This window comes from Eleginops maclovinus, chromosome 20, assembly GCF_036324505.1.
Source record: "Eleginops maclovinus isolate JMC-PN-2008 ecotype Puerto Natales chromosome 20, JC_Emac_rtc_rv5, whole genome shotgun sequence".
Lineage (NCBI taxonomy): Eukaryota > Metazoa > Chordata > Actinopteri > Perciformes > Eleginopidae > Eleginops > Eleginops maclovinus.
Window position 1 is genome coordinate 13,335,748 of NC_086368.1, and position 20,307 is coordinate 13,356,054.

Sequence of the window (20,307 nt, forward strand, 5' to 3'; positions counted from 1 at the left end):
TACTGTTTCTACAAAAAATGTCCCCCGTTGTGGTAATACTTCCAAGTATTAGTATTGTTGGACTAATAAATGATTTCTGATTCTGATTCAAAAATACTTTTAAATGAAAACTAGACTAGTCGTTTTTCCCAGAGGCAGTAGGTGGCGATAACGTTGACAGGGGGCAGCCTCATTTAATAAGTGGAAGAAGAACCACTTTACGCAGGTGTTTACGTTTTCCTACTTCCGTAGCTGCCTAAAAGCGAAATAACGTTTCTAATCTAACGTTAAATCCAAAATATTGAGAAAAACCTCGGTTATGTTTCTTCTGATTAACTCATCGTTAAGTTTCAGAGATGCCTGACAAATAAATACTACTAAGGTCGTTTGCTGCCCGCTATAGGCGCTGTATCGCGAGTTTTCCTCCTCTTCCATCGCAGCAAAGCTAAAGCTAAAGCTAGCTGCGGGTCAGCGGCAGTGGACATAATTTGATAAGTAATCGCCTGATACGCTTTTTGTTCACTGTAAATTTAGATATCACATAAGGCAGTCATGGCCACTAGGCGTCTGACCGATGCCTTCTTGTTAATGCGGAACAATGCTATCCAAAACCGGCAGATATTGGCTGAGCAAGTGAGTACATACGACCCCCGTCTGAGTACACGTAGCAATGCTGCGGTGAGTTGTCTGCATCGTTTTGACATTTTACTTTGTGTGTTGTGTGCATTTAGCCAGTCACTGAGCTGTGTTAGCAAGATACAATATATATAGTACTAGAAGTATAGTTGTAGTTAGTAGTATAGTAGTATTTCACACATAGGACTGATTGTTTCATGAGACTCAGTAAGGTGATGGAGGAGGATGGAGTGCATTTTATTGTTTTCAGCTCATAATAGGTCATTGCTTTAAGTAAACATTGGGGGGTAAGAACCTATCCAAATATTAGTCGGCATTTTTGCTGTTTTCAAAGATAAAATACGTTAGCAAAGTACATTGGGTGTATTTTTATAAAAAATAATGCATGTTTTTTTATGTCCACATAAAATGCAAAATAAAATGCTCCTCTAGCAATAAGTTTGTTGTGGCCACTGCATATAGTCACAGTGCTGTTAAGATATCCTGAAATATGAAATACTCAAATATTGATACTAATATGTATTGAGGTGGTTTATTGAACTCTGTTGAAGCTATTTCAGAACATTTTGAATGGATCACATCTGGCCAGATACCCTTGTTGCTGTGTATGTGTTTTTGTGTCTGTGTGTGTATCGGTGTCAGATATCTTGGAGAAGATTACACATGACAAACATAGGTTTCACATATGCAGGTCTTACAGTATATTATACTTTCATTGCTAAAAAATCCATTATAAAACATGAACGTGACTGTGTAAGACGGATGCATATAATGCTATAAGCTGATGTCCTGACACATCCTCTCTCCCATAGTTTGTTGTCTCTTTTTCGTAAAAGGGGAGTTTTGCTTAACATACCACACCGATTGGGGAATGGGATGTTGGGACTCAGCAAATTTAACACATATTTTAAGCTTGAGCATGAGCAGTTCACAGCTCTCCTGTGTTTGCGTTGGAGTTCAACTCACGTCTCCAGTAGAGGAGGCCAGGTACTGAAAACACAGCACAGTGAGCAGGTGCAGGGTGTGTGCAACCATTCACACCCAATTGTAAAGATTTTAACCAGTTAACTGCTTGCTGAAGTACATTTATTTCTGCTTGTACTCTAAGCCTGGGTAAAGGTTTACAAAACCAAATACCCTTCATTTGATACCTACTTTTTGAGCTCTTTCACATACAGTACATCATGTAAATGGAAACTCAGTATGACTGTGGTTGTGCTTGACTTTACCTCCACAGACTGTGTAAGTTGTATCTGCTGCAGTAGTGGGCTAATCACATGTTGCAATAAATCTAGTAATTGTTGCAGTGATTGGCTGCGAGCAAAACCTTAAAAAGAACCCTTTGTTTGATATGGGTACAAAAAATATCAAATTCCAATTAGTAATATCAACGTTTTTGATATGACTTGTTACTGGTTTAATTCTGCTGACATCCTAAAAGTATCTACTTCCAATACCCAGCCCTGTTGTATATCCAGAAGCAGTGAACAGGAAGGAAATTCAAATATGCAGTTTGGAATGCATTTCCCCAAATTTGCTTTTGAAGTAAAGCAGACTTCTCCTACTAGAGGTTAGGCCATTAAGATAAAAATATGTCATGCTCGATGGTGCAACTGCTGTTTTCGACAGATGCACTTTTTATACAATTTATTAATACACTATTCTAAAAGCTGTGGTGAGAAATAGTGAAAGGTCCATACAGGTCCAGGACTTAAAAACATCTGTATTCAGATTGTCTCCTCTGGTGTAAAGATTCACTCACTCTTTAATTAGACCCCCACACATTACACTGTTCCAACTCAACCACTATATGTGTCATGTAACAAATTATGTTTGTGTCTTACTAATGTATTTGTCTTCCAGTGTCTGTATTTTGTCCCACTGTCCCTGTATCAGAGTTCATCCATGGGTGTTGTAAAACTGTGTTGATTAAGATATCTCTGCTATGTCAGATCAACGTCACAGATTAAATATACATGAGCTAGTGTTGAGATTGTGATTCAATTCATTCTAAACCTTTTTTCTTTTTACAGTAGTGCAATTATGATATCAGGTTATTTATTTCAGCGACAGAAATATATTTGCAGTGACTAAAAGGCAATGACTAAAACAGTGTTAGAAAACAAACATTCAGCTTGTTAAAGCTGTTTTAAAATAACTGACTTTGCCAGAAGGCAGAAGAGACTGTCAGTTCAAACAAGACACGACACAAGGGACATATTCATCTAAAAGAAACACAGTGTCTTTTTAATATTCTATGACATATTTAATTCCTGCTCATTTTTTGTTAATGCTTTATTTAAAGTGGGATAATGTGCAAATATTTACCAGATAAATGTGATGTAGCCTATTGTGGCGCTCTCTCTAGATTTACACTTTTGCACATAAACATGTAAACTCAGGACAAATGATTCTCAGTTCTGCCAGATATTATGTTCCTCTGCTGTACAGCAATTATTATGTTACACTTCAGATGTATTCATTATATAGCAGAATGGATGCAAAAGCACTTTTCTGGTAATAACTGCAGATTTTTCTGGGCCTCACTTTCTCTTACTTCTGTCCCTCTCTCCTTTTCCTTGTTTTCTATTGGATGGGACCCATCTGCTATCGGCCAATCACATTAGGAGCTTGATGAGGTACTGTTGTGTCCCTTTTGTGGAGGAATTGTTTACACAATTTGTTTTACTGCATCATCATATTGACTTATCTCAGAAAACACTTTTAATAGAATCATTTATAATTTGTTTTTTTCAAGTTGGCAGACGATCGTATGGCCCTGGTGTCAGGGATTAGTCTGGATCCTGAAGCGGCCATCGGAGTCACAAAGAAGCTGCCTCCCAAATGGACAGAGGGGATTGATGAGGTGAAACACTTAAAATTTAAGCAGAAACATAGAGACGCATCTGTTAAAGTCAGCCATTAATACACAGTATCCCTCTTTGTAAGACCAAATACTCAAAATGCATCTGTTCTTGTATTATTAAAACCAGTTAAATCCTCTGTATGAGTTATGTCACATGGCTTTCAACTGCTGTGTATTCCCTTCTAGATCCAGTATGAAATCACTCGGGTTCGGCAGAAGATGAAGGATCTGGCTTTACTTCATGACAAGCACATGAATCGACCTACACTTGATGACAGTAGTGAGGAAGAGCATGCCATAGAAATCACTACTCAGGAGATTACACAGGTACAGAAATGTACTAGAAATAGAGATATTGCTTTTTTTAGACTTAAGATTGCTTCTTTCCAATGTTTTTAGGGTTTCGATAATATATATTCTATGAAACAGAATAGGGACACTAGTTTGGAAATTAAATATTTTCTGTTTTCCTTTTTCATCCAGACCTGGTACACATTTTTAGCTTAAGCCCAAATTCATCTAAGCATAATAAATGATGTGGTGTTGATTTCATGTTAGGATTTTGAAAGGAAACCAGTTGCCGCTTACTCACTAACTTTGTTTTAATCGCAGATGTTTCACCGATGCCAGCGAGCTGTGACAGGGCTGCAGTCTCGTTGTGGCCACTGTACCGAGCAGGAGGAGAGGTTGTTGAGAAACGTGGTGTCGTCGCTGGCACAGAGCCTGCAGGAGCTCTCCACCAATTTCAGGCACACACAGTCTGGCTACTTAAAACGTAAGGACTGCATTGAAGCTATGATTGGTGTTTCTGAACTCTCATGCTGCCTCTCGCATATTTGTAACTTTATCCAAGATTATATCTCATGTTTTTATCCTCAAGTTGTTCGTTTGGTTGATTATTGGTTTATATTCTAGGTATGAAGAATCGTGAGGAGAGATCAAAGCACTTTTTTGACTCTGGACCACTTATGGAAGAGGACGAAGATTTAGCTGTATATGACAAGGTGACTGCCCTAATGACATGTATTAACTCAATCAAGTAAACCCAATTAAGAGTTTCAATTAGAACAATTAAAAATGGATACGTCATGAAAGAGACAAGATAAGAAGAACAAGCATCCATTAAAAGTCTTAATGCACATTGAGTTATAAATGTGGGTCTACCGTGTCATTTTAATTTAAATGTTGCATTTTTAGCAAAAATTACTTAATGCTTGTTTTTCTTTCCTTTTCAAGTTTGATACAAGTTCAAATAGGGTTGTGTTGTGTTAGGGGGCGATTACATGTCTAATTTTGTTACAAAAAAATCACCTACTTGTATTATTTCTTTCAATTCAGGGGTTCACTGATGACCAGCTGATGCTGGTGGAGCAGAACACGGTTATGGTGGAAGAACGAGAGAGGGAGATCCGACAGATAGTGCAGTCCATCTCAGATCTGAATGAGATTTTCCGGGACTTGGCTGGAATGGTGGTGGAACAGGTATTTTTTTAAGAAGTCCTGACACAGTTACACATAGAAATAATAAATGGACTTGTATATTAATTGTGGCATGAGGTTGTCAGTGAGTTGCCATAATGACTTTCAAAATGAAAGCATTTTGAAATTTCACATGTTTAACTAAAGAGCTTGAAGGATAATTACTGAACTACTAAAGTCAGTGCTACACTTACTTTCCCTAAATACTAAATTACCTTTGTGAATAACTAAAATGATTTCCCTCTGCTAACAAAACTATTATTCTCCCTCTAGGGCACCGTTCTTGACAGAATTGACTTCAATGTGGAGCAGGCTTGTGTGAAAACAGAAGAAGGAGTGAAACAGTTACAAAAGGTAAAGCAAAAGGCTCCTGTCCTGATAGACATTTTCACTTTTCTACCTAGGTGAGCGTCACCATTATTTTCAAATTTCAGGTCACACTTGTACAGATGCTAATCATTTTTCCAACTTCAGGGGAAAACAAAAAGACGAGTTTAAGCAGGCTAAAGACAGAATAATGATTTAAACCTTTTAAACAATCATCTCTGTTTTGATCTCAGTTCACTGCATGATGGAAAGCCACTGAATGATTTGCCTTTCATTCATTCGATTAAAAGACAGCGAGCACAGTGTTTGACATTTTTGTTTTCGTTTCATTTGCAGGCGGAACAGTATCAGAAGAAAAACAGAAAGATGCTGGTCATTTTGATCCTCTTCGTCATAGTCATGGTTCTAATTGTTATACTTTTTGGAACAAAGTTTTAATAATGCATTCCTCTGGCTTTTGTTTTCTGTGTGGGTGTTTGTTGTGCATCTGTGTGGACTTGGACTTGCTCTCAGTTCTGCTCAAAACAAAGCTGACTGCCTTTCATACCCAGCAGGAAACATCATGAAGAATTCTTCGTCCCCTTTACAGGTGCACTTTGGGAAGTGTGGAGATGATTTGTGGTTGATTTTAATGAAAGACACAATCAATTCTGTCTAAGCCCTGGCTGTTTTATCAAGTGTCTCGCACCCAAATCAACAACACTCTGGAACAGAAGTTTGTTGAGCCTAACTATGTTGACATATGTGTCTTAACAAAACAAAAAAAAATGTTGGTATTTTAAGACCAATGTTTAAATGCCACAGCAGGGTGTTATCTGCTTGCACTCAAAGCACGACTTGGGAAGTTTGTTGTGACAATGCATAGTTTCTGTCCAGTTTCATCTAAAGTCCTTTTGTTTCTGTGAGGAAAGTGTGACAAGTAAGAATGTTTGTGAAGCAGAAATATGGAGATAGTTTCATTTCACTGCAAATCCATTTTCATTCCGATATCACATTTATGTCCTCGCCTAGTATTTTCCCTTGAAAGAATCAAAGAAAATATTTTGTAGTACAGTAGGACAATAGCAGATATAATTAGTAGGTTTTTGTTTTTTTTGGTTTAAGGACCATGTGTTTTTTTTATCCCTTTACTCAACAATTTAAAAATAATACTAAGATTATAGTAAGACGGGACGGCTTGCTCCAATTCATTCTGTAATTTTTAAATCATTACATCTGCTGCACTTTTGATGAAGTGAAGAAGATTATGTTTGCAGTTTGATTTGTTATTAAGCAGGATAACGAAAAAAACTACTGTCCCAATTTCCATGAAACTTGGTGGAAAGGTGTAGCATGGGCCAAGGAACATTACATTTTGGAGCATATCCAAATCACAAAGCGCATACACTATGTCCTTCGTCTACAATTGCGATTTTTGGCCTTGACGGAGGTCTGTGCTCTCCGAGTACCCTCCTAGTAGTTTATGTTTTAAAGGTCCTTGCTTAAAGTTCTACCTTTTTTAAAACGCTTGCAGTTTGCACATATTGAGGCCTGAGGGTGTAAGGGTGGTTTTGTCCTGGATGTAATACTACTGTTGTCAGTCTGATGAAAGTAATAATTTATTTTTTAATAACTTAAAATAATTAAGAGGTTCAGAGGTGTTCTGTCTGTGGCAGAATTACTGTATATATCTGTAGTCTAAACAAAACAGTTGTTATTGTCCACTCCACTGAGAAAACTGTGATGTAGACCAACACAAGCAGACGTAGAAGGAATATGATTTTCTTTTCAGATCGGACACATTACATTTTAGTTGGCTGTGTTTGAATTTCTTTAAATTTCCTTGTGTTCTATAAGACTGAAGTGCTGAAATTACGGAGAGCTTTATTTAACATATCTGTGCTCAAATCTACACTTTATACACCTGTCAAATCATCTTTGTTATTGATGTAAAGTTATGTGTGAAAAATGGTTATGTCTTAGTGGTACTCAAATTTTGTTTTCCAAACAAAACAGGTGAGGAGATGCAACGGTTTTTTTTAAATAAACCTGGAACATACATGTGTTTTGTTTTATGAATTGCAGTCTTGGTGCAAATATATCACTAACACAATGGGGTGATCTATTGACTACACTATTTTGCTATAACTGATAAATCAAGTAAATCGCTTTTGATGTGGGGATTTGCTGCTTGTTTCTGTTTTATAGCAAATATAGAATGAAGGGTAATATAAAGCATAAGGTGCCATGAAATAGTATAATAATAAACCATTATATTGTATAGTGCAACAGTATAACTGAATATTAAAGATAACACATTTTATTTAAGAGCGCCTTCACGACACTCAAGGACACAGTACAACAAAGTATAATCTGATGCATTAGTGGTAGTTTTAGTAGTACACCATACTATTATATAATACTAGAATAGTGTATTACATAAGTATAAGTAAGTATATTAAAATATAACATAGCAAAGTATGTTATGTTGATACTTTTTGAGGGGTTATTCAGGACTGCACTGTTCATTTGTGTGGTGCAAAGTGTTTAAGAATGTATTTTTTCACACGTCCTCTAACCCGGAAGCTAAGTATGTTTGTGTCAAATTTCAAATTAAAAGCCTCGTAAATGGCATATACCGATAATACTGAGTAGCAGACTTTATACCAAGTGAACCGACAGTATGTACCAACTATGAATTGTGCAGGAGAAGAAGACGACCCGTTTCCTGTTGAAGACTGTCTGTTTGCGGAGACATTTTCTCAAGACACCGTGTACACGTTGGCTGGCCAGCAGCTGAAGATCAGACAGGTGTTCGGGGCAAGCCTCGGCGTGGCTTCCCGGGTCTGGGAATCTGTAAGAAAAGCCAGCTTGTTTAATTTCGTTATAAAACAATACCTGCTATCAGGTTAAGCATTATATAACTATTTTGGGTGTATGTTTGTGTGCATATACAGGCGTTACACCTGTGTGGTTACTTGGAGGAGCAGTTTGTGGAGTTGAGAGGAAAGCGCGTCATAGAGCTGGGAGCAGGGACCGGGGTGGTGGGGATCCTGGCAGCACGCCTCGGTTTGTTGTTCCCTTTCATTTCTATTTAATTAGTTTTTTTTAATAAAGATTATGAATGCATTTGAAGCTCCTGAACATTTCTTGGCGGGTTGTCTTCAAGCTATTTTAGCTTGTCCATTGGAAAGTCTCTTAATTTGGCTCACTCACAAGCCTCAGTTTTCCACCAGAGGCGCTGCTGACTGCTGCAGCTGCCACAGCAGGTGTTGCTGTCACTTAACCAGCATTGTTAAACATCCTGAGAATTTGTATGCATCAACAGAACCTGAATGTTTATTTTATTTGGTGCATATTTCTGTAAATCAAAACATTGAAACATTTGACGATGAGAATAATAATAATATGTCTACACCATGATAATAATTAATCCATATCATGTGCAATATTGCTTCTTCAATATAATGTCAAATATTTATTATATTTTGAATATCATTGCCAACATTGCTCTCAATATTGCGTGCATAATAAGTTACTTCTCCTTACTTTTTTGTGCTGATGTAAGTGCTTTTTATCTTAATTCTCTTTCTCTACTTTTTTTTTTACTTACTCAGATTTAACAAAATCTCCTTAGTGTTAGCTATACATCTTACATTAATAACTGATTTACTTTTTACTTACATCACTTCCATTTTTTAGCAATCTCTGGCACAATATTTCCTTTCAGATTAATCATATCATTATATCAGTGGCATAAGATTATTAATCATAGTTATTAAAACATATATATACATTGTCTGACACAGGTAGTTATTGTGACAAGCCTATTGACAACACATAGGACTCACATGATTCTGAATGTTTCCAGGTGCAGTGGTGACCCTCACAGACCTTCCTAAGGTTCTCCCACAACTTCAGGCCAACGTCTCTGCTAACATGCCGTACAGTGGTTGGCCCACATCCCTTCCCAATGTCCTCCCTCTGTCCTGGGGTGAGGACCACATTAACTTCTCTTCTGACTGGGATCTTGTGCTCTGTGCAGATATTATTTACCTCCCAGAGACCTTTCTACTGTTAGTGGAGACACTAACTCATCTGTGCAAGAATGGAGCCATGGCATATCTCTCATCTAAAATGCGAAAAGAACATCAGACTCCAGGTTTCTATGAAGAATATCTCCCATGTAGATTTAACGTGCAGCTTGTGCACCAAGATGACAAACAAAACATTAACATCTACAGGGCATCTCTGAGGAAAGACCAGTGACAGCAGGGACCACCTGCAAGACTTTGTTACTGTAATGTCACCATGTGTGCCTTAAGCAACAATCTATTTATAAAAAACTGCAAAACAACTGTTAAAGAAGTGTTATACAAAATGAACAGCTATCATCTTGGATGAGCTGCACCAAATTGGTACAACTACAACTTGTTACAATTATCTGGATATACAATCTGTAGCGAATTGTTTTTCAACTTCAGGCTCATAATCACATGACGGGTTTTTCCTGTGAATTTACCTCTTTTTCTTTTTAACTTTATGTTGTCATTATCATGCACAATGCATTTTATTATAACACATGCTCACAACAAAGTCTGTGAATTATCTTGATTAACCGGGTCATTAAAGAGACATTGCTTTTGAGTTTTTCAAATGTTTTGTTTTGGTGCTTTTAGCACTACAAGCCAAGAGATCTCTAGTTCCATTAAAATGGAGAGAAGGCAGACATATCAGCAGCATATACTATCTCGCAAACAAACTATCTTGATTTAAAATAGCTCTACAGATAAATGCAAACAGAGACAGTGAACTGTCCCTTTCAAGGCCCTGAAAACCTAATGTTTTCCATTAGCTGCTCACTATTAGTGACCGGGTCATGAACACTACATTTTTCTACCAAAGTTATCAAGTATTTGTTTATTTGAAGAAAAAGTGTCTGTTTTTTTCTTTCTTTCTTTCTTTCTTTGGTGTTCTAACATCACATACTGCATGCAGGAGGGGTTACATTTTTTTAATTAAAATGTAATGTCATGCTTGGATTATTTGTCCTTATGTTGCTGAGCCAGTTACCATCAAATATGATCAAACCACACACACAATCCTGATGAGACAAACTCATTGATTTTTGTTGTTGTTACTCATATAGTAATACATATTTGGTGTTATAATAAAATACATTTCAGGGGCTTTAAATAAAAAAAGCAATACCCATCCTCACCAAACATTTGATTATAGTTTTGTGGTTCAGAAAGATGCAAAACTTTTGCTTTAGTAAAGTAAATATCATACTGTTGTGATTACTGCTGCAGGTTTACGTCAGCTCACTCTTTAATTAGAAAGCTGGGTTTAATGTATAAAAAATAACATTCTCAAACTTAAAACCTGAAACAAAGTTCATCCCCTACTATTCTGTCAACATCAACAGATTGCCCTCCCTGCAGCCTGCTGTCTGTACGCACTTCATCCCCTCTCTCCTGCTCTCTGCTGATGTACAGACTTTCTGTTCACAGAAGGAAAGCCTGTTTGTTACGCTGCAGAGTTTCAAAGAAAGGGAGACAGCCTGTCTCTCCCTCCGCTACAATTCAGCCGACCAAACAACAGATCTCTATCTCCATGGACAGTCTGCTCGCCATCACGCCTCCCACGCGAGTGCCATGCAAAAGTGCAGATCACTGATTTTGTTTTCATTCATGTTTATTTGGGGAAAGTTATCACAACCGTGCATTGGAAGAGTGGTGATGTTGACGTGAGTGACATTTGAGCCAACAGGAAACCCTGCCAATTACAAAAATAAAAAGTACATTGTTGACTGTTTCTTCTTGCCCTAAATCCATTAATTTGCTTTATGCATGTGGTAGAAATATTTTAAATTATAAAAAATGAGAAATTATGCAGCTAAAGTTGGGCATTTAAAAACCTAATAAAGAAATTCCAGGAGGATGTGCTACAGTGACAAGGGATTGTGTGTGTGTGTGTGTGTGTGTGTGTGTGTGTGTGTGTGTGTGCGTGTGTGTGTGTGTGTGTGTGTGTGTGTGTGTGTGTGTGTGTGTGTGTGTGTGTGTGTGTGTGTGTGTGTGTGTGTGTGGTGGGAGGGGGACCTAAAACCACCGTCGTTTTAAAACAAGTTGTCCTGTTTGTGGACTTCATTGGACCTCTTATCACCTCATGAGCAGCAAGGACATTTATATGAAAGCTTGAATTAAAAGGTACGTGTATCCATCTCTCCATTTCTGTAACAATATTTGAATTGCAGGTAAGGTTAAATAAATAATCCTTTGTCTACCATGATTCAGATCTGTGCATCAGACCAAAAGATGGAGTTCTGGCCAGAGAATCAGACACAGTCGCCTTTATACTCCAAATTTGGAACCGTTTCTGGGAGAAATTGTTCACATAGGTGAGTGTAGTGCTCTGCTACTTTTTAAATTATTGTTATTGTGATATGATAAAGTTTAACATATAACACATTTGTACTTTACTTGACTAAGACAAAAACGGACGATACATTACCTGAATATCTATCTATACTGAATCATTTTAATCAACACACTGTTTTAAGTTTTGGGGTATCAGCATTTGACCATATTAAGATGTAAGGTAATATTAAAAAGAGCCATTCGTGATGATTTTCTAAAACACATACCAATAAATTCAATGTGATGTTGAAAAAGGACATTTCTGGAGCATTTACTTACACATTTTTCATCATTTCACCCACAGTCCCCACGACAGACATCAGGTTCCCCATTATCCACTGTACCACGGTGATCAGCAGGAACAGAACAGGGAGTCCAGCTACTGGACTGTACCAGGATCAAGAACAGGAGGGGCTCCACAGGAGTACACTCAATGGACCGACCAAGATCTGATAGCTGCTACATCTTCTCACTTCCCTTTTATTCTTGAGCGTCACACTCAGCAGCACCAGGACCAGGGAGACCATCAGCCACAGGAAGCCAGAGACAGAGAGTGGACAGCAGCTCAACGATCATCGAGGGAATATGAGAGAGGATTTCTGAGGGAAGGGTGGCATAGAAGGTGGGAGCCCTGTGGTCCTGTCCGCTACAACAGGGAAGTTTCTGCAAAGAGGAGCGACAGCAGCTATCGGGAGCTGGAAGCTTGGGCAGCTCGATACAGCCATTCACTTCCAAGGAGGAGACGTATAGAGGCAGAGTTGAGAGGCGCCTCTCAGGGGCTGCCTGAGAGCAACAGGGCTCCTGGGAGGGACAGCAGGAGTGGGACAGATCCTCGTTTGGAAGCGCTGCAACAAGTCAGACAATCTGCAAACATCAGAGAATCAGGACTATGGGACAGAGGAGGCAGACAACAAGCTCCAAACTATTATACATTACAGACATCTGCCAGCGACAAAGGCAACATGTTAGACATGAAAGAAAAGATTGGCTACCAACAGAGGGTGTTCAGCCAACCTCCTGGCTACATTGCTCCTCCTCCCTATGACAGCCCACATAAAGGTTCACCTGTGTTGAACCAGTATGATACGAGCTGGGAGCAGGAAGGTAAGAGACAAACTTACTTGTCACAGCCTAAACTCAGAAAGCAGGATGTCTCTGTAGATTTGCAATCACACAGAAAAGGTGAGAAAGAGCAGTTTATAAAACAAGTTGGGATCCTAAAAAGCTTTTCAGAGCTTGAAGGACTGAAGCACAAACACAAGGAGACGAGAAGTCTTTTTAGTGTGCAGGAAACACACATGCAAAATGAGGGTATGTTGTCTCTGCAACAGCCACAAGTGTTACAAGCAGTTGAGAATAAAAAGATTAACGAGGAGTCATACTCAAAAGTCATTGAAGGAAGAAAGTTTAGATTAAACAAAAAGACAGGTGGGTTGACCATATTTTGCCTGGTGTCAAGAATAGCAGGCACCACAGAAACCCCTTCTTTGCCACTCTGTACCTTGCAAACAAACAACGAAAACACAGAATTGAGAAGTGTTTCAAAAGGTCTATGGGACAATAGTGACTTTAACCAAAAACACAAACTTGCTGATGAGGTAGACTTCAGAGCGACAACACTCACAGAGCAGTCAAATACCTCTGATGCTACATATGTCAAGAGGGACTCGCCAACCTGTTTAGAAAGTGAGATGTTTGACGATACGATAGCTAAGACAGATCTTTTTCCAGCAGAGGCGCATACAAATAGTGCTGATTCTGCTTATGGGAGACAAGTTGCTCAGTCAATGCAGCCTGTGTCAGTAAAATATCCTTTGTGGAGGGAGCCTAGTATCTCAAGCAGGACTGAAACTGAGAGTTCATCTACATGTTTTAAGGCAGACAGTGAAGACGGAGAATCAGATGTGGAACACCAAGGGGAGTCTGGTAAAGGCCATGTAACTGAGGTTGAAGTAAGGACACTTGACATCAAGACAGACCCACAATCTGAGGACAGTAATGATCCACTGCTTAACGACAAAACCTGTGTTTGTGTTCAAATGGAGCAGATTCCCACTCCCAAGAAAGAACATGTTCTGTATTTACACAACCAGCACAGTCCACTTCAATCAACTATCCCTCCTGAATGTTTTGAATCAAACAGTCAGATGGATAAGGATGACCTCAACACGGAACCGAAGCCTTTCCATATTAATGACATGTACAGGAACGAACTAGACTCTAATCCTATGGAGAAAAAGGCACCCAGCGAAGAAAATCAAATCTCTTCCCTCTGCAGGTCCTTATCATCAGTTTCTGGAAAGGAGACGTTGGAGGAGCGTGCTGAAAGGATCTTAGGAATCCCTTTTCTTGACTGTATTACTATGCAGCAACCTGAAGAAGCATCATCATTTCTTGGCTTTTGTGTGGAGGACCCAGAGGTTAAACCTTTTAATATTGATGAACGAATCCCAGATGACCAAAGGAAAGAGGAACAGAATGAGTTGGAGGCTGTCAAATCTGTGGGTGCCTCGTGTTTGCAAGAGAATGATGTTGGCAATGATCTGGCGGAAAATGAAGATGGTAGGGATTGTGCAGGACTTCAGGATCAGGTGTCTAATACGTCTCAAGCGAACAACATTGACTCGCAGCTCGAAAGTGACATCAAACCTTTATCTGCAACTGAAATGACAGAGAATGCCCTTAAACCCGTGACAACTGAGAAGGAAGAACAGGATACCTCTTCCCATCATTCCTCTCAGTTTCTCAGTCCACCCAACGACCTCTCTAATTCTTCTTTGTGTTCACCCTTCCCAGACCTTGAGGCACCAAGCCCTGATCTACCTCTCATGCTCTCATCCTCTGACCCTACACATCTTTTGCATATCTCAAAATCAGAAATGGAAGATAGTCCTGATCCTGAGTTGATTACCCTCAAATCCGCAGGAAGTCCTGGCTCTGAAAACTCTTCTCTGCCTCACGACCCATCACCTCTATCTAGTGCATCGACTGACTTTTCCCCAAGCCCTTCTCCTCTTGATTTTATATATCAAATTGCTGAAGCAGTGTCCGCTGTAGGGATACGGGATGAAGAGGGTAAAACGTCACAGCAAATAAACAATGTGATCAGTGACACCTTTGAGGACGTGGTAAAAGAAATTACAGAAGAGATAGTGTCACAACAAGTTGAAAGTGCCCAAACAGATGATGCTACTTCTGTCCAAGAGAGCGATGTCACGGATGAACAACAAACAAAAGAAGCAGATAAGAGTCCTACGGACAACATCATGGAACAAGCAGTTGTGCCATCCAAAGAAAATGCCAAAGAGGTCGACATTTTGGAGGAACGACTTGAATGTTTAGAAGTAGAGGATGGTGTTTGTGTTAAAGAGACGTGTTCGACTGAAGAGCAGCTATCACCAGAAGAAGTCCATGAGGAACCTACAGGTTGTTTGGATCAGTCAATATCTCAAGAACATGATACTGACAGTGAAACACTTACAGAGGCTTTGCAGCAGCAATTTGATAATGGCCAAGAAAAGGATTCTTATATACAAGAGAGTGACATGACTGAGGAGCAATCACACATTGAAGCAGATGAGGACCCAGCTGTTCAGGAACAGACCCAATCCACAGAAAATGATGCTCAATCTGAAATAGAGATCAAAATCTTGCAGGATATTCAACCACACTCTGAAACCTTTAAATCTTCTCCTCCCTCACCTTCAGACTCAGACTGTGAAGGGTCTCAATCAGCTTCAGATGTGCTATCACCACCAGAGCATTGTCCTACACCAAACATATCGAACAAGACAGACATAGAGTTTGATTCTCTTTTGGAAATGGATTCAGTCTGTCCCTCCGCTCTCAATCCTGATGCTGGTACCGCTGCTGGCATTCAAGAAATGGTCCATCCTACTCTTCATCAGGACTCTTGTGAAGAACCAATTGAGTTCTCATCTTCATCTTGCACTGACTCACCCTTACTCCTTCTTTCCAGCTCTTCAACTCTTCTTCCGCAAGAAGACAGTGTAAGTTATGACCCTGACTTAACACTCAAAGAAGAACCTGAGTATCCAATGTCTCTGTGGGATGCGGTAAATCGTATAAGGAAACACACAGCACCTGACTCTGAGAATGAGGAGGAGGAAGTAAGTGAGTTGTGGGATCCAGAGAATGGCGGGGAGGACTTGGGTTTACCAGACATAGTAGTGGGCATCAAATCATCAAAGAGGAAAGTCTTTGATGGCTTCAATGTCTTAACAGCAGGAAGTGGTGAGGACAAAGAGGAGGAACAAATCAAGAAGGATCCATGTCATGAAGAGCCAAGCGCATATGCTGAAGAAGACACACTGTCCTGCAGCAGCCACGGCTCTGGGGACACCGTCATTGAAGCAGAAGAAGACGAGGTCGAGGAAATGCCTAATGATGATGGGACAGAAAGCAAGACAGGTGAGGACGATCGGATGGCTGAGGAAGAGCAATGCAGCTCTGTTGAAGTAGAAGGTGCAGCTAAGGAAAAGTACCCAGTTGAGGAGGAGTATATAACAAGCAGGGCTGTGGAAATGGCACAAACAGGGCCAGAAGAAAATGAAAAAGTTGTTTTAATGACATCAGAGGTTTCAGATGAAGCGATCGTTGAAAGTGAGCCTGTAAAAGAAATTTGATAAACAAGGAACTTTAAGTCTGTGATATTTATCCAATAATATTATTTGATTGTGCCTGAAGCAATTAAGCAGATATTTACTTTATATTTTATTTTCGGCTAAACCTGTTTGAGCTAGTATTGATGCAATTACTATCGTCATAGCATTGTAGGAATTTGACATTAGTGAGACCGGATCAGATCCCATAGTAAAGCTTAATTGTATGTGGTACAGTAGTTCTGGAGGTTTCACTGTTGTTTATCTGATTTCAAAATCTAGACATTTTTTCTGTTTGATCTGAAGTTATGTCAAACACCAAAATTAGAATATAGTGGTTTAATTGTTGAGTGTTTATGGAATCATAATAAGATTATCATGATTTCATAAGGCGGGGCGGGTCTTTTTCCGAACTTTGACTAAGGGGAAAAGAAGAGTTTGAAAATCCCTGCTCCACCGCGTGTATATTTCATTTTACATGTATGATGACAATAAATGCTTCTAATCTTTAAGTTAGATATATAGGTGAGAAATTATCAAAGTGGAAGTAAAATAATATTTAATGATTTGAAGTGATTTAATGGTGTGGTGATGTTTCAGCCATTGTTCTGTATTATAAGTATATAAACAATAGAGTGCATTAACACAATTCTGTAAAAAGTCAATCTTGTCTTGTGGTGAGTGATTTGCTGGTGTCCAAGGTTAAGAATGAACTGTAAACCTGTGACGAATGGACAAACGTATAATATATTTACGCTGATTAAAGACAAAACAGATGCAGAGATCTTACAAAGTTTATATATAAAAAGTTATCAGTATATCAGAAGGATGTTCACAATACAGAATGTTCAGATTTTTTCAAACATTGAAAATACATTATACCAAATATACTTTTACTCTACATCTACAGTACAGCATGAAGACTTTCCAACTGTGATCTTTATCATTTGGACTCAACTACCAGATTGTGGACGACAGCACACTCTGGTGATGTTACACTGGAGTTTTACTAGACAAGAGCAATTAACTTTACTATTGGTGCTCGAAAGTAAAAAAAAAACAAAAACACTTTAAATATTGTGATTAAAAGGTGGTTGCAACTGGTTTGCAACTCCTAAATCTATAAACTATTCTAAACTAATTTTATACTTTTAGTGTTGGTATAAAGATATGTTCTGCTCTGGATCAGAAGGGCAGCAAGTTGGGAAAGTAAAACAAATAAACCCTGTAAACATTAGGCCATACATTTCAGCCATTTTACTAGTCAATATTTTGGAGTCAGACAAATATGAACTCTATAGCAAGGGGCCTAAATAGGATTAATATTTCAAGAGTGTTGACATGAATTGGTTCGGCTATAAAGGCACATTTTGTTATTTGGACAATAGTAAAACTAATTCTCCTCAAATTGCACATAAAAAGTCATTCCCGTGATCTTGACATTCAATGAATAAAGAATAAACTGGAACTGTAAAATGACTAGTTCATTGTTGAGTGGGCATAAATGTATCAATTTCAATTAATATAGATTTAAGGACCATTTGACCAAATGTCCACCTGGGTGTAATTAAATTATAATGCTTAACAGTTCATCCTGTAAGAAATCATGTAGCTATATGCACTCAGAAGTATAACTTCATTTTTGCAGTTTCACAGTTTCAATTTTATCTGATGAAGAGCATGTGGAGGCAATTTTTACATTTTTTTTTTAATATGAAACACAGACTATACAAAATTGTAAAATAACTTACAGTATATAAATAGGAGACAGGATAGTCCAAAGATACAAGGCAAAACATGACAAAATGGTCCTTAAATTGTCAGAGATCATAGGAATAACACTTTTATTTTCAGGTGGAATTTTAAGTATATTTCATAGGAACTGCATACACCTTCTGCCACTACCAATAATGTAAACCGGTGATTAGAGACAACTGAAAACATAACGGCAACCGACTTCTCCATTTCAGATAGAGAGCGATGGCTGCCATGGTGAGATGATATCAAAGTTCGTCGTGGGGTATTTCCAGAGCGTGATCACAGAGGTCTGCAATGCAAACAGGATATGAACATAATTAAATAAAACACAACCACTACAGCAGAACAACCTGAGTGATGTGCAATAGACCCGTAAACCCCCATGCATGCCATCAGGTTAAAAAAAAAAACAGTTTTTAAAAAAAAATTGCTTGGGGTCCAGAGGGATTATATGTAAAAAAAATCAGCATTGAGAAAATAAAAAAGAAATCAATTAAGGTGAAACATACCTGTCCTCTTGCTGCAGAGTTTGTCTTTGACATTATCCGTCTCGTGAGCGAAGAATTCAATGACTTCATCTTCATGCTGCTCAACAATTGTTTCACACTGGAAAAATACATTTAAAAAATTTACAAGCTGCACAATTCATAGTAAAGAACACACGATTTTAGGCTGTAAGTTGCATATAACATTTAAATATTTGTTGGGTGAAATGTTGTACTTACTGCAAATTTTAAACTGCCAGTAACTCTTGAATCCAGCTTAGCCTCTGAGAGGTCCATTGCCTCACCAGTCCGAGACTTTATCCTAATATAGGACTTCCTGTATGTGGAAGAATCACTGCGCTCACCGTAGTCCTCCATCCTCTCACACACAGTCTCCATCAGTTCAAGTAGGTTCCCCTCAGAACGAGCCAGGGGAACCTGGTGGAATCATCATTAAACACTATCAATTATTGCAACTCTGTTTGGGGTAAAATGAAAACCTCAAACCCTGCTTTGAAAAAACAAAACATGCTTTAATATAGAAAATTGGAGACAGGTCTGATATCTTTATGATACTTTATAGTGGTGCATCCTGCAGAGTGGGTTTGACGGGTTGTTGGACACGTCACTACTTGGCTGTGCTGCATCCTCACCTCTCTGATGGACTGGCTGCCGTCTGGGTTAATCCTGAAGGATCCCGTTTGGATCATTTTCTTTGGATCTACCTGCGAGATGGCCCACTCCATCTCATCTACCAGAGCCCGGCACGCTGGGGGGCAGGGGGGAGAGGAGACAGGCATTAGGACGTTTCTGTCCTTAACAGAGAGCGAGCTTAATATAGACACATACCTCCACATTTCATGTCCTGTCCCTGTCTTGCTGCCTGGCTGAAGCTCAGGAAGAGACACAGAAACACACACGGTGTGAGCAGGATGGCTGCTTCCCTCATCTTGCATCTAAACACAGGTCACACCACAACAAACAGGCTGTCTTATTACCCAGGCAAAAGAAACACTGAAGTCACTGTAAGAAGTTAGCTAAGCCTTTGAGCAGCCACCGCTAGCTCTATAATGTTTTTAGTCGAACTACCATTAACCAGAGAAAGAAGCTGACACAATAACACAAATGTTTTCACGTTTTCATTGAACTTACATGTTTCTTGTAGTGTTTTGTGAGACACCTTCACGCTTTACACGTTGTTACATTGCATTCGGTGGAATGTGGTGACGTAGGCACCGGAGTCGCTGGATAGGAGGGCGCCGCGCTTGAGACAGCGCCGTCACGTGGCCGGGAAGATGCCAACGGCAACTAGTGTTGTTACCAAGGCAACCTTTTAGCACAGCAGATACCTCCTTCACTACTCAGGGATGTTATATGGCGGCTAAACTATAAGATATCGACTGAAATCAACTGAAGACAAACACACCTATTTGTTGTCAATATACAGCATGATGACTTATCAAGGGACTACTAAACCATTTGGTACAATATTTCTAAACTGATTTTTAATTTGGCTTTCAAAGTAATGATATATCTTTTCTAAGTTTTAAAGTATTAATATGTATTTGTCTTAAAAGAGCAACCAAATATTTGGCTTTACCTATATTTTCTACATTCAGTAGACTGGGTGTTACATCTAAATGTTCAAATTTCGGGCAATTAGCAGTATCTAAACTAATGTCTGCTAGAAAAGAAAACACAACATAAAGATTTGCTTGGTGGGGATACAGAATAAGCAACTGAGTGTGAATATATGT

General features: G+C 38.9%; 4 protein-coding genes and 1 long non-coding RNA gene across 6 annotated transcripts; 3 read left to right on the forward strand and 2 right to left on the reverse strand.

Annotated features, from left to right (window-relative positions):
* Positions 1-191: 191 nt before the first annotated feature.
* Positions 192-7,325, forward strand: stx16 (syntaxin 16). The gene is made up of 9 exons (XM_063910438.1): positions 192-657; positions 3,243-3,254; positions 3,374-3,481; positions 3,668-3,808; positions 4,094-4,256; positions 4,397-4,485; positions 4,820-4,963; positions 5,234-5,314; positions 5,624-7,325. The coding sequence occupies exons 1-9, from the start codon at positions 532-534 to the stop codon at positions 5,723-5,725; spliced, it is 966 nt and encodes a 321-aa protein (XP_063766508.1). The 5' UTR covers positions 192-531; the 3' UTR covers positions 5,726-7,325.
* Positions 2,537-12,602, reverse strand: LOC134882630 (uncharacterized). The gene is made up of 3 exons (XR_010168180.1): positions 11,965-12,602; positions 7,956-8,120; positions 2,537-3,489 (listed from the first exon to the last, which is right to left on the reverse strand). It is a non-coding gene; the product is annotated as an uncharacterized LOC134882630 (long non-coding RNA).
* Positions 7,886-10,308, forward strand: LOC134882628 (EEF1A lysine methyltransferase 3-like). Its single transcript, XM_063910439.1, has 3 exons — positions 7,886-8,122; positions 8,224-8,335; positions 9,138-10,308. Exons 1-3 carry the CDS (start codon positions 7,961-7,963, stop codon positions 9,533-9,535), a joined length of 672 nt encoding a protein of 223 aa, XP_063766509.1. The 5' UTR covers positions 7,886-7,960; the 3' UTR covers positions 9,536-10,308.
* LOC134882626 (titin-like) lies at positions 11,408-18,448 on the forward strand. Of its 2 annotated transcripts, XM_063910436.1 has the most exons (3): positions 11,408-11,475; positions 11,563-11,666; positions 11,990-18,448. In XM_063910436.1, the coding sequence occupies exons 2-3, from the start codon at positions 11,584-11,586 to the stop codon at positions 16,329-16,331; spliced, it is 4,425 nt and encodes a 1,474-aa protein (XP_063766506.1). In that variant the 5' UTR covers positions 11,408-11,475; positions 11,563-11,583; the 3' UTR covers positions 16,332-18,448. The 2 variants fall into 2 exon arrangements, with proteins under 2 accessions (XP_063766506.1, XP_063766507.1); XM_063910437.1 differs by lacking the exons at positions 11,408-11,475; positions 11,563-11,666 and having other exon boundaries at positions 12,539-12,789; positions 13,563-18,444.
* Positions 17,084-19,855, reverse strand: cnpy2 (canopy FGF signaling regulator 2). The gene is made up of 6 exons (XM_063910440.1): positions 19,703-19,855; positions 19,400-19,506; positions 19,204-19,319; positions 18,791-18,988; positions 18,575-18,671; positions 17,084-18,354 (listed from the first exon to the last, which is right to left on the reverse strand). Exons 2-6 carry the CDS (start codon positions 19,497-19,499, stop codon positions 18,311-18,313), a joined length of 555 nt encoding a protein of 184 aa, XP_063766510.1. The 5' UTR covers positions 19,500-19,506; positions 19,703-19,855; the 3' UTR covers positions 17,084-18,310.
* Between the last annotated feature and the right edge of the window lie 452 nt (positions 19,856-20,307).